Source organism: Gavialis gangeticus, unplaced genomic scaffold, assembly GCF_001723915.1.
Source record: "Gavialis gangeticus isolate Ggan-Ray unplaced genomic scaffold, GavGan_comp1, whole genome shotgun sequence".
Lineage (NCBI taxonomy): Eukaryota > Metazoa > Chordata > Crocodylia > Gavialidae > Gavialis > Gavialis gangeticus.
In genome coordinates this window covers 3,186,755-3,198,819 of record NW_017729019.1, presented here as the reverse complement: position 1 = coordinate 3,198,819, position 12,065 = coordinate 3,186,755, and the positions used below count along the sequence as shown (strand labels likewise).

The 12,065-nt window shown below is 44.8% G+C and overlaps 1 protein-coding gene across 1 annotated transcript in view; it reads left to right on the top strand.

Annotated features, from left to right (window-relative positions):
• The window catches only part of LZTR1 (leucine zipper like transcription regulator 1), a 64,603-nt gene extending 53,158 nt beyond the window's left edge, over positions 1–11,445 (top strand). Inside the window, exons 18-20 of the mRNA XM_019513827.1 lie at positions 5,107–5,212; positions 6,243–6,323; positions 11,210–11,445. Coding sequence (XP_019369372.1) covers positions 5,107–5,212; positions 6,243–6,323; positions 11,210–11,326 — 304 coding nt within the window. The 3' untranslated portion in view covers positions 11,327–11,445. The remainder of the gene's footprint in view (positions 1–5,106; positions 5,213–6,242; positions 6,324–11,209) is intronic.
• Positions 11,446–12,065: the final 620 nt, after the last annotated feature.

Here is a 12,065-nt window from a genome sequence, read left to right as displayed (position 1 = left end):
GTACAGCTGTGATGCTGTTGGCGACAGGATCAGCTGCTGCAGCAAATGCACAAGCTGTTGCTGGTGCTTTCACAACAGTGGTGCCAACAAGAACAGCTCTCATCACCACAGGGAGCTGTCTTTGATAGGCACTGCTGTAGGACTGGGACCTGTGCCTGGAGCAGTGGCTGTCAAAGGCAGCCTGTCCTCTCCTCTGCTGGGAGCTTTTGGAGGCTGTTGAGCACAGCCTCTGCCTGCCTGTGAGGATAGTGGGAGTGAGGAGAGCATGCGCTGTTGCCCCTGTGGACAGCCAAGGGCTGCCTCTGCCACTACTACCTCCTGCTGATGCCCATGGTAGCATAAGCTGGAGACAGCTTCTCTGTTGTAGGGTAGAGGAAGTAAAAGAGCAGCCTTCGCTGTCATCTCTTGGCTGGAGAGTGCACCTTTGAGGCAGCTTTATCATGCTCCAGCTGGTGCCTGGTTTTAAGTAACTTGTATAGAAGTCGCAGTGCCTTGTAGCTACATTTGAGTAGGGTTGGTTAAACATGGTCTGTAGAATTGTATCTCTAACACTTGTATACTACATGAGTCATATTTTTTTTCCCAGTTACTTTGAAGCTATGTTCCGTTCTTTCATGCCAGAAGATGGACAAGTAAATATTTCTATAGGTGAAATGGTTCCCAGTAAACAAGCATTTGAGTCTATGCTGAGATACATTTATTATGGTGAAGTGAACATGCCTCCTGAAGACTCCCTGTATCCTTAAAACTAATTGAAGCAGATCCCTCGACTGACTTTTGTTATAGATGCCCAGATTTGATATATTGGATCTGAGTCTTCCTTGCTAGGAACATTGTTAGGCACTATAGTGTGAATGTAAAAGAAAATACCAAACTGGAGCATGCTCATTTTGCACAAGTGTAACTGCTGGCATTGCAAGGGTGTCAAGAAACAGGATCTTTCTCCAGGATGTTCAGTTGAAACAGATAATTGCCATTACACAAGATAATTTCAGATTGGGCGGAGAATAGAGAGAGGTTGGACTTTAAGAACATGTAAGTTCTGCTTGCATATTTTGTGCTGGATTCTGAGGCCACTGCTGTCACCGACACTAGGGCCATGTGGTGTCTGCTAAACCAGGGTGTTTGTTGTGCTGGACTTGTGTAGTATTTATTCTGTTTCATTTGCAACTGCCATGAGTTTTAGTAAGCAAACCTCATCCTGATCTAGAAGATCAATTATACCACGGCAAACGAAATGTGCAGATATTAGGGGTGCACCAATAAAGATTTTCTTGGCCGATACCAATAAACGATTATTAACCAGCCATATCACCTGATACTGATCCAATAACCGATATTAACTGCTGGTTGAGTCGCACTGTAGGTTGTCACACTGGGTCGGGCTGGCCCAGACAGCTCAGCTCTACCTGCTCCTCCCCACCCCAGTCATGTCTGTGGCATTTGATGCCTTTTACAGCACCTGCCTCAGCCCCAACCCCAACCCCAACCCACAGTGTGCACTGTGCTGTGCCAGTGCCTAGGGTACCACGGCAGCTGTTCCCTACAGCCCAGCCCTCCAGAGAGGGGATGGGGTCACCCTGGCTCACGGAAGGGAACCCAGGCATCTGGGGGCCCCAGACAGAAGGCATAATTATTGGAGAACATTATCGGCTACAATGGCCAATAAAAAGCCAGTAGCCAATAATATCAATTTCCCTTTTATCGGTGCTGACCCGATAGGCAACCAATATATTGCAAATCCGAAACAAAATTTGGAGCTACAGTTTTCAAATGTGAGTGCTTATAAATCCACAAGCGCTTGGCAGTTGTTTCACCTCTGCCAGGCAATTTCTAAAAGTTCCTCAGGAACATATTTGTATGTCAGATATCTTATGTAGAAGTCTGCCTCTAGGCAGCCAAGTCTGCAAAAATTGTGCTTCGTTATCCAGCAGTTTTTACTGTCCCAGGCAATGGAATTAGCATTACTGATTTGTTTTACAGGTTTCCATCACCAATCACGGTTTTGCCAACCATGGTTTTGAGTATCCATGCTTCAGAGAAGGCGGGGGTACAGTCGGAAAATGCGCCCCCACCCCGGCCCTGCTCGTACTTTGCACTTCCCCCCCATCCCTCCCCCTGCAGCTTTGCTGGTGCCCCCCAGCCCCTGCTCCCCCAGCCCTGCCAGTTTTGCCAACTACAGTTTTGCCAACCATGGGAGCTTTCAGGAAAACCTATTCCCTATGGTTGGTGAGGGAAACCTGTACAAGCATATCTTGGAGGCCCAACTGAGTGTTGTTATTCCAGTGTGCAATTAGTCCTTGCCCTAAAGTTTGAAATCTCAATAAACAGGATGGTAAAAAGGGAAACAGAGACATCAGGAGGAGTAGCAGTGACTTGCCCAGTGTCACACAGTAAGTTAGTAAGCTGAGAACAGGCAGAAGGCAGGTAAAGATGCACCTTATAGACTCACTGAATCAGATGCATAAGCTTTTGTGAACCTGAGCTCACTTAATCAAAAAGCTTATGTAGGCACGTCTACATATGCATTAATGCACTATAATTACAGCGTATTACGTTTAGTACTGTAAAGTTTAGTACCTTTAGTAACTTAATGCGCCATAATTGGCGCTACTGTGCAGTAGCGCCAGTGCACATCTTTTACATAATGCTAATGCGCAGTAGACTAATTCTACTGCACAATAGCACATCTTTTGCTGTGATGCACTAACACATGGTAGAATTAGTCTAATGCACTTCCAGCGTCTCGTGTAGACGCGCCCTGTATCTCTGATTCAGCGAGCCTACAAAGTGCATTTCTACCCTGCCCTTTGCCTGACTTCAGACTAACACTGCTAACTACCTCCCTCAGGTGAGAATAGGATCTCTTTTGTCTCAGGGCATGTACAGTCACATGGTTTTAAAGGGGTTGACTTAAGGGTCAGGAGTGTGTAATAGTTGATTTGGTATAGCTGTTTCATCTGTTTGTCTCTGTCCCTATCCCCACCTCATTCAGATGTAAGTTGTTTTTCAGCTGCAATGAATCCAGTCCCCCTCCACTCATATCTTCATGCCTTTAGCCTAGTGGTTTGCCTGCTGGAACTCACTGCCTTGGTTTCCATAAAGCACTATGAGTCTCATTAACTTTGAGTTGGGGCATAGCCACTAGTGGAGGAAGTGCTGGTAGGGTAGGACATCCTGCAGTGATGGAATCTGCTGGATGCTATCTAGCATCTCGCTTGTCCTTATAATCACCTTTTTTTCCTTGCATGGAGAGTCTAAGTTTCAGTCTCTTTTTCTGCATCTTTTTTTTCCTGACTTTCTCCTGTTTCTACATCCCTTGTTTTTTTCTGGGGGTTTTTGGGCAGGGAGGGAACTTTTCATAATACAGAATACCTCTCTCATTCCCCCTTGCCTTGAGACTCTGCAAGAGGATGAGGCAAGGCAAAGACATCGCATTCCTATTTCCTGTGAAGGATTTTCCTTCCGAGATATTGCATTGCTTGTGCTGCTGACCAGGTCTCCTTCTGGACGGCTTCAGCTCACAGAAACTCTGGGGATGACTGGGGTTCTCATATGCAGCATAGCAGTGCTAGCTTCAGCGTACTTGCTCAGAAAGGAGCTTGCTGTTACTATAGCAGAAGAGAAGCAGCAGCCGCAGAAACAGAAGAGAGCAAATAAACGTAAGCATGGGAAAGTTTCTTATAGGAGTAGGAGCCTGTTTGCAGGAAGAAGTATCTGGGAACCTTCCTCTATTTCCTCTGCTGTGGGAGCCAGCAACCTTGCTGATCCTGTATGCATGGAGTGGGTTCCCTCATGTGCTGCTCTGAAGACATTCAAGGAAGTGAAATGCTTAGAAGCTAGTGTTGGTGAGGATACCAACTTAGATGGCGTTTATAGTGTGATGTGAGAGAAAAAAAAATATCAACGCCCTGATAAAGCTCCTTTTGTTAGATACTCACCTGGTTTGGGTCCCCACATAGTGGATTCAAGACTGGAACTCAGCAGGCTCCAGCCGCTTTTTCTGGTCCCAGCCTCTCTGGTGCATGTCCTCAAATTAGGGTTTTTCTGCTACAGAGTGGTGCACTATAGCCCTGCTACCATAGGTACCAGGACCAGCATTGAGCCATTAGGTACCCCAGTAGCTTAAAGCACCCCTTTCCCCACAGCTCCAGCCTTCTGGGTTTATAGGTTGCCTTTTGAGGAATATGTGATACTTGAAGCAGATACATGGTTTGTAAGGATTTCAGAAACCAGTCAGTCTTAACTTTAGTCAGCCCTAGAAATACGTAGATATATACAACATAGCAAGTGTCCACACCTTGTTCCCTGTCTCGGTACCCTCACCAGTCTGGAGCATTGTGTGGGTTATGGGGACAGGCAGATCTGGACAGAATTGGTGAGACTGAGGGGAAAGAACAACATTGCCTAAATATCCAGGCTCACACAGTACCCATACAAATACTTCCTGAAAACATAAGAACTCATATATTGGCAGTTGAGACTAATGAACCCATTAATACAAATCAAGGTGTTCATTCATAAACAAAAAAAAGAGCCACCGTTGTGAAAAATATATGTGAAATTTTGCCTAGCTTGCCCTACTCTTAGTACAGATTGAACAGAAGATAAAGAAAATGCAGGACTTTGGATAGAACAGTTGGGTTGGAAGGGATCTCAAGGGTCACCTAGTCCAATCTCCTGTATGAATGCAGGATGCGTTATGCCTAAACCATTCCAGACACACGTTTGTCCAGCATCTTTTTGAAAATTTTCAGTGAGGCAGATTCCATATCTTCCCTGAGCACCCCTACTGGTCTTATACTTTAGGAAGTCATTTCTGAGATTCAATCTAAATCTGCTTTTCTACAGTTTAAACCCATTGCTTCGTTCCCTGCCCTCTCATAAGGGAATTACCATATATTTATATTGATAAGGGGAAATCCAGTGTTTCCTGCAGGTTTCCATTTTACATGCATGTAGTCTTCAAGAAGCCTCTGTTCATCCCAGCCCTATAATACTATACTATCATATTCATCGTTTCCCCTGTAGCATTTGTATGGCTATTATGTTGTTGTCATTGGCAATTTGGAACACAACATTTATTTTCTTTGACTAGCTTTACAGCTACCTCTTTGCGGCACCTTATTATTATGGCTTCTTCAACAACAGACTTCAAGCATACTGTAAGCAGAATTTGGAAATGAATGTTACAGCGGAAAATGTGCTCCAGGTAATTAGCACTCACTAAATTTAGTGCGACCATTGGAAACACAGTAAATATTCAAGAAATTCAAATGGTGCTTCAGCTCTACTCAATAGTGTCTGCAATTTGGTTAAATTTCCAGACAAAATATTTTACTAAACCTAAGTTAATAATTCTAGGTATATTTGTCTGTTAGGGTAAAAAAAAGGAAAAAAGGATATTCTTGGGGGTTTTTGGTGTGTGTGGCTGGAAATTAAGCCTGAATTTGTATAAAAGAGTGCGCACAGTTTGGTAGTGTAAGAGTGATGTTGTGATGGTTGAGAAATTTTACAAGAGGCAAGGATTTTTTTTTAGGATAATCTCTTTTATTAGGCTAACTATGTAGTTGGGATAGAATAAGACAGGCTTTTGAATGCAAGACAAGACGTTCTTCCTCGGGATACAAGCTTGGAGGCTGAATGTCAGTGTTAATAGGGGATGCTCATGCAGTCCCTGCGGACTTGGGTTCCCTGGAGGTTCCATCAGGTCATCGATGGGATATCAGACCCACAGTTGTGAATGCACAGACATGAGTCTCAAACCATAGTTACCAGTTAGCAAGCTGCTTTTTTCCTAAAGATCATGGACCTTTTCCAGTTCATTTGTGCTGCTTAAGTGGTTTAAAAGGAGAAAAATGTGGCCATCCAAGAATCCTTTCGGTTGGGGAAATCCTCAGCTGGTATAAAGTCAGCCTAGCCACTTCTTGTGGGAATTGTTCCCTGAACAGGATTTTTGCATCCATCTCATTGTGACACTGAACATACATTGGCCCTAATGGCTAGCTTAAATCTCACAAAAATTATCTACTGACGAAAACCACATGCAGTATTTAAAATATAACATTGATTTTAGAGAAATTTGAAAAAGGTACCAAATTGGGGCCGGAGTAGAAAGCTGGCTGCAATTATAAGTGCAGGGAAATTACCCTTTCTGCATAGTAATAGCATTCTTTTTTGCCTCTGCATTTACCTGAACAAAGCAGAAAGAGGATTAGAGTCTTAATATGTTTCTGTTCTAGATTTTAGAGGCAGCTGACAAGACCCAAGCTCTGGACATGAAGAGACACTGCTTGCACATCATTGTTCATCAGTTCACCAAGGTTGGTTGGCTCTTTTCTGGGGTTCTGGGGATCTGCTGTCCTCTCTCTACCATGGGTTAAAGCAGATTAATATGGGCCTCTGTTTTGTACTGGTTCTTCCCTGGGACAACTTACTATGTTTATGATCTGACATATTGCCAACAGGATTATGGCAAAACGATATTATGACATATTACCAACAGGATTATGGCGCTACCTTTTTCTTTCTCTTCATTTTTTTAAATCTAAAACAACCGCTTTTTGGAGACTTGAAGACCTCCCAACAAGAGTAGTTATTAAGAACCATCTCCATTTCCTCATGCTTCTTAGCTAGTAACTCTTCCATGCCATGCCAGTGCTAAAGTCTGACATGTTTAACAAAATATGTTTGATGTGCACTGAACGTCCTAGTTCCTCTTTCTCCCTGCCATTTATAAATATGATACTAAACTTGCTTTTGAAGAAGGTTCCTGTAATAGATGCAACATCATTACTGCATTAATAAGGCATATCATGTTCAGGTCAAGTGTTCTGCAAACTATATGTGAAATATAAATATGGAATATTGTATTAAATAGTGATACATTATGCCAAAAATATGATACTTGTGCCCTTGATTGAGAATAATTTTGGTATTGTCATTTAGCTTTGAGTAATAAGATACATGGTCCCTGACTGATAAAGATAGAATTTCCCAACACATTGCCTGTTGGTTACAGGTGCAATATAGTTAGCCTCATGAAGCTTCATGGATAAATCTTAAGATACTGGAACTTCTGTGTGCAAAGCCCACATTGGTAGCAATTGTGTAACACAAGACTGCAAAATCATAGCCATTCACTACAAGATGCCTGTAACAAAACATTGTGGTTATCAAAGTTAGGACCAGGGCCAGAACCAAATCATTCTTCCAGGAATCCATGTAGGTATTACGCCATGTAAAACCTGGGCTGTGGTCCCTGTTCCCAAGATTTTTTCTGTTATTTAACAGATCATGTGCACAGTTTTGGGAGCTTATGAAAAACATTTGTTTGCATGTTGCTACCAGTATAGTGTTTTAAGCACCACACCACAAATTAAGCATTATCCAGATACCCTTCTGGTGCTCCTTTTGAAGCTAGCACCGTGGACAGGCAAGAAAGGAAGGTATATAGGGCCAGGAGGAAGAGCGCAAATTAACTGGTATGTGTCACATGCCAGTTAGCTTCTACACTGCAAGCCTAAAGCCTGGAACCATGCCCAAGTTTCTCCACTGTCCTGTCCTCCATCCATTTCATCTAGTGACTGAAATGAGAGGGACAGTGGCTCAGCCTTGTCAGGAGGGCTGGAGACACCATTAGATATTGTCTGACCTTTTATGTATGTGTATGTTTGTATGCACATGCGTGCATGTGGGTTGAGGATGGTTAAAGCACTGTGCTAAGTAACCGGAGAGCTGCAGGAAAGGTAGACCTATATCCCAGGTATCCAGCTTCCTGGGTGAGTGCCCTAACTTCAGCTACTGAGGCTAAAACATGAGGGGGCCCTCCTCCAGCACTTTTTTTTCCTGGGACTTGCACATTAATATTATGGCAAGTGCTCAGTTCCACGTGGTCAGTATACACACACAGTCTCACACAGCCATGACAAGATGTGTAATGTTTGGGATAGGGCATAAAAGTCCTTCAGTCCCAGTCAAGTCACTATGGAGCTATCTCCAACCTGATCCTTTGGATCGTGCATGTGATGATTTTGTCTTGGACTCTGAGTCTACCCCATGCCTGATCTTGACACTCAGCTGAACATCAGGACTGGGAGCAGCCCTAGGATCTGGCACACTCTGGTGCCATGGCTGACGGTCATTGTTGGCATCAGCCCCAGGTCCAGTTCTAGACACAGAGCTGGTGGTAGCAATCAGGTGCTGAAATTTACTGCCTTGCCTTGTGGGTTCTTCTGGTAAGGCAGCAAATATGCCTCCTGATGAGGGCACATCCGGTTGGTGACAATCAGTGATTGCCAACATCAAGCCTGGGGCAGCCCTCAGCTAGATCAGGGGCTGCCTAGATTCTGAAGTTTACAATCAGCTGCTTGTTGGTGTTAAGATTATGGGACATGCCACACATTCAGTTTATGGAGCCCGTACAAACCAGTCACAAAGATGTTACACGTATTTTGTGGAATATTTTTGTGGCTGGTTTGCTTGAAATGTGTGGCAAGTTGCTATGTCTGTAACGTGTACCAGGGGCCTTAGCCACACAAGACGAGATGGAATTCTGGCCCATGTGCACAAAAGACTAAAAATAATAACACTATGGATTACTGCATGCTAGTAATGTTTCATGTATATCATCTCTAAAAATTGCACAACAATACTTAGGAATCTGGCTGGTTAAAAGCTGTGATAGAATTAACCAGGCTAATACAGGATTCCTTATCATTCAGAATGAGATAATGCAAATAATCCATGGTGGTCATGGAGTCCTTGGCCCACTTGGCTCGTGTGCAAAATGTTTTGTCTTCATGCATCGTCATCCCTTTAGTGTCTTTTTGGGAGACTTCATGAGTAAGAAGCAATTAGAAACAAGCACTGTACACAGTATTGGAGGTTGGCCATGAAAATAATATTGCAACTTTTCAAATTTGAATTGGGTTTTGTTAAATTTCTTTCATCCTTGCCAAACATTAAAAAAAAGAAATAAATCTGGTTTTGTACATTGAAACCTGTCTAGTCCTTGGATGCTTTGAAACTGTCACTGAAAGACTGCAGGAAATCCAAATTTGTTAATGTTTGTGCTTTGTCTGAGATGTTTTGGTATGAAATTTTGTTTCACAGATTGATTAAACCTGTGTATGTTTGGTCATTGCAGTCTCCTTCCATTAACTGAGGAGCATTGGAATTCCTATTCAGAATTGTTTTTAATTTCCCTGTGGGAAAAAGAGACGATATTAATTGGAGAGTTGATTGTATAGTTGGAATAGCTTGGGCAGAGATGTATGTTAATCTCAATGTATATTGGTATTATATAAATGCCTAATAAAACCACAGTTTCTGAAGTGCTGGCTTGTGCTCTGACATGGGCCTCTGTCTTTGTGTACCTGCCCTTCAGTGCAATATCTGTTCCTCAGTGCAGGTGCACTATTTCCTCTACAGCTAAGAGGTACTGTCTCTCCCTTGCCCCTGCATAATACTCTATGTGCATTGAGTTCTTTCCAAAAGTAGCTTAACTCAACTGTTTCATTTTGCTGTTCTTGGATTCACAAAATGGATTGCTTATAAAGGATCAGGGTGGGCAGAATACGGCTAGATACAGCCTACCAAGTGAGTCCATCTGGCCTGGAGCTGGTGTCTCAGCCCTGCCAGGCCCAGGTGCAAGGGGCATTCGAGGCTGTGGTGCACATGGCTGGTTCTGCCGCCCCTGGGTGTGGAGGTGCTGCCTGGCATAGCCTGCCCTATTCCTGTGCGTGGCTCGCGGATACATTGGGAGCTGTAATCCATGGGGCCAGGCAGGGGCGGTGAGGTGGCCAGACTTGGCTTCCTGGCAATCCCTGCCTCTGCTGCCTAGGAGCAGGTACATGCCTCACTGCCTGGACACTCCAGGCTTGATCGTCTCACATCCACCACTGGGGGTGCTGGATGGAGCAGGCAGGTGGGGTCGCCATGGAGGCTGGGCAGGGAGCGTTCAGCAGGGTGGATGGGATGGGGGCATGGGCATGGGCAGGCAGCGGTGACTGGGGTGGGACAGATGGACTGGGATTGCAGGGCAGTGACAGTGCAGAGCCAGGGCCTAGGGCAGAGCTGCAATCTGCTCCCTGCTTGTCCCTGCAACAGGTGCTGGTTCCCTGCTTTGTGGCTTCCTGTGGACTGGCACCCATTGCAGGCTCTGGCCCATGCTGTCACCATCCTGTGATCTCTGACCCATGTGGTCACCGTCCCGTGATCTCAGCCCTGCTCTCCTCTCCCACTCACGGATGCCACTCCCCACCCACCCGTGCCCCCATCTCATCTGCCTAGCCCAGTGCACCCTGTCTGTGCTGGTCCTGGGCCAGTCTCCTTGGAGACACTGCCTACTCCATCTGACACCCCCAGCAGCTGGTATGGCATGGATGGGCCCAGGAACGGATAGGATAAATTTGTATCTCCCTGGGCTACCCCCCTCCCACCCCGCCACATGCTGGGTGGTGTATAAACAGCTATGATGGGGCTGAGGCTGGGTCAGCACCGCCACCCCACCCAATTTCTGGCCCTCAAGAGCTCACCAAAACTCCTTAAGTGGGCCTCCAACCAAAATCATAGCCCACCCCTGCTTTAACTGGTGGAAAAGTACAAATAAAAATATGTGCATTACACACAGCAGTGCTTCGAATAACTTCTCATGCGTCCACAAGAACAAAGCAGCAGATAGCTCAGGACCCCCGCAATAATCTACGAGTCAGTTGAGAAGAATCCAAATGGCTGCAGGAACACGAAGGGTTTGAATTTCAAAACTCATATAAGCCAAATTTGTGTGTTAGTCAGTGTCCAGTTTGCAAGGAGCATAATAATTATGCATAATTCTCCTTTTGAATATTAATTCTCACTGGGCACGTCTACACTCTTACTGTCCTCTAAAACAAATGATATGATCAGACTTCCTGTCGCATCTTTAGCCCTGTCCTATAATAAAGGGTAGTCTGAAACCAGAAGACAACTAGACAGTGTTTTAGTGGGCATATGGACAGAGCAGCTTTGGTTATATTCATGTAGCTTCATGCCTTAGTTTTGTGACTGTGATTTTACTAGTCCATAGCATGCACACAGTAGAACATCAGTAGATGTAATTAACCTGTGTTTCTTCTCTGGGATGGTAGGGATTAACAGTGTTATTTAAACTATTTTTTAATTTTTTTATTTCTTGTTTGTGTGTTTTTGTTTTTCTTTTCTTTTGAAGGTCTCCAAGTTGCCAAATCTCCGGTTCCTCAGTCAGCCGCTCCTTCTTGACATCATAGAATCATTAGCAAATCACATATCAGACAAGCAGTGTGCGGAGCTGGGTTCAGACATATAGGATACTTTCTGTAAAACAGATATTTTATTTGTTCACGAAAGGGTAGCACTTTACAAACCTCATCTCTCTGCCTTCTTAACCATTGCATTCTAAGCTCTGAATGTCAACGTGATACAACAGAAAGCCTGAAAAGAACATGGAAATCTGCACTGTTACTGTCCTGTGGATCTGTAAGGTTTACATACTTGTGTTCGGGGTAGAATCAGGTCTCAGGTACACCACTGTAAAATTGAAATTGTTTCATAGTTTCGTAGTAGGTAGGGTCGGAAGGGACCTGAGCAGATCATCAAGTCCACCCCCCCTGCAAGGGCAGGAAAGAGTACTGGGGTCAAACGACCCCAGCAAGGTGTACATCCAGCCTCCTCTTAAAGACCCCCAGGGTAGGAGCCAGCACCACTTCTCTTGGAAGTTGGTTCCAGATCCTAGCTGCCCTGACAGTGAAGTAGTGCCTCCTGATGTCTAATCTGAATTTACCCACTGCCACTTGTGACCATTATTCCTAGTCACTGGCGGTGCTCAGGAGAACAGGGACTCCCCCAATGCCTGCTGGTCCCCTCTGACTAGTTTGTAAACGGCCACTAGATTCCCCCTCAGCCTTCTCTTGTGGAGGCTGAACAGTTTCAGGTCCCGTAGCCTCTCCTCGTAGGGCCTGCCCTGCTGCTCCCTGATCATGCGGGTGGTCCTCCTCTGGACCCTCTCCATGTTGTCCACATCCCTCTTGAAGTGCAGCGCCCCGAAC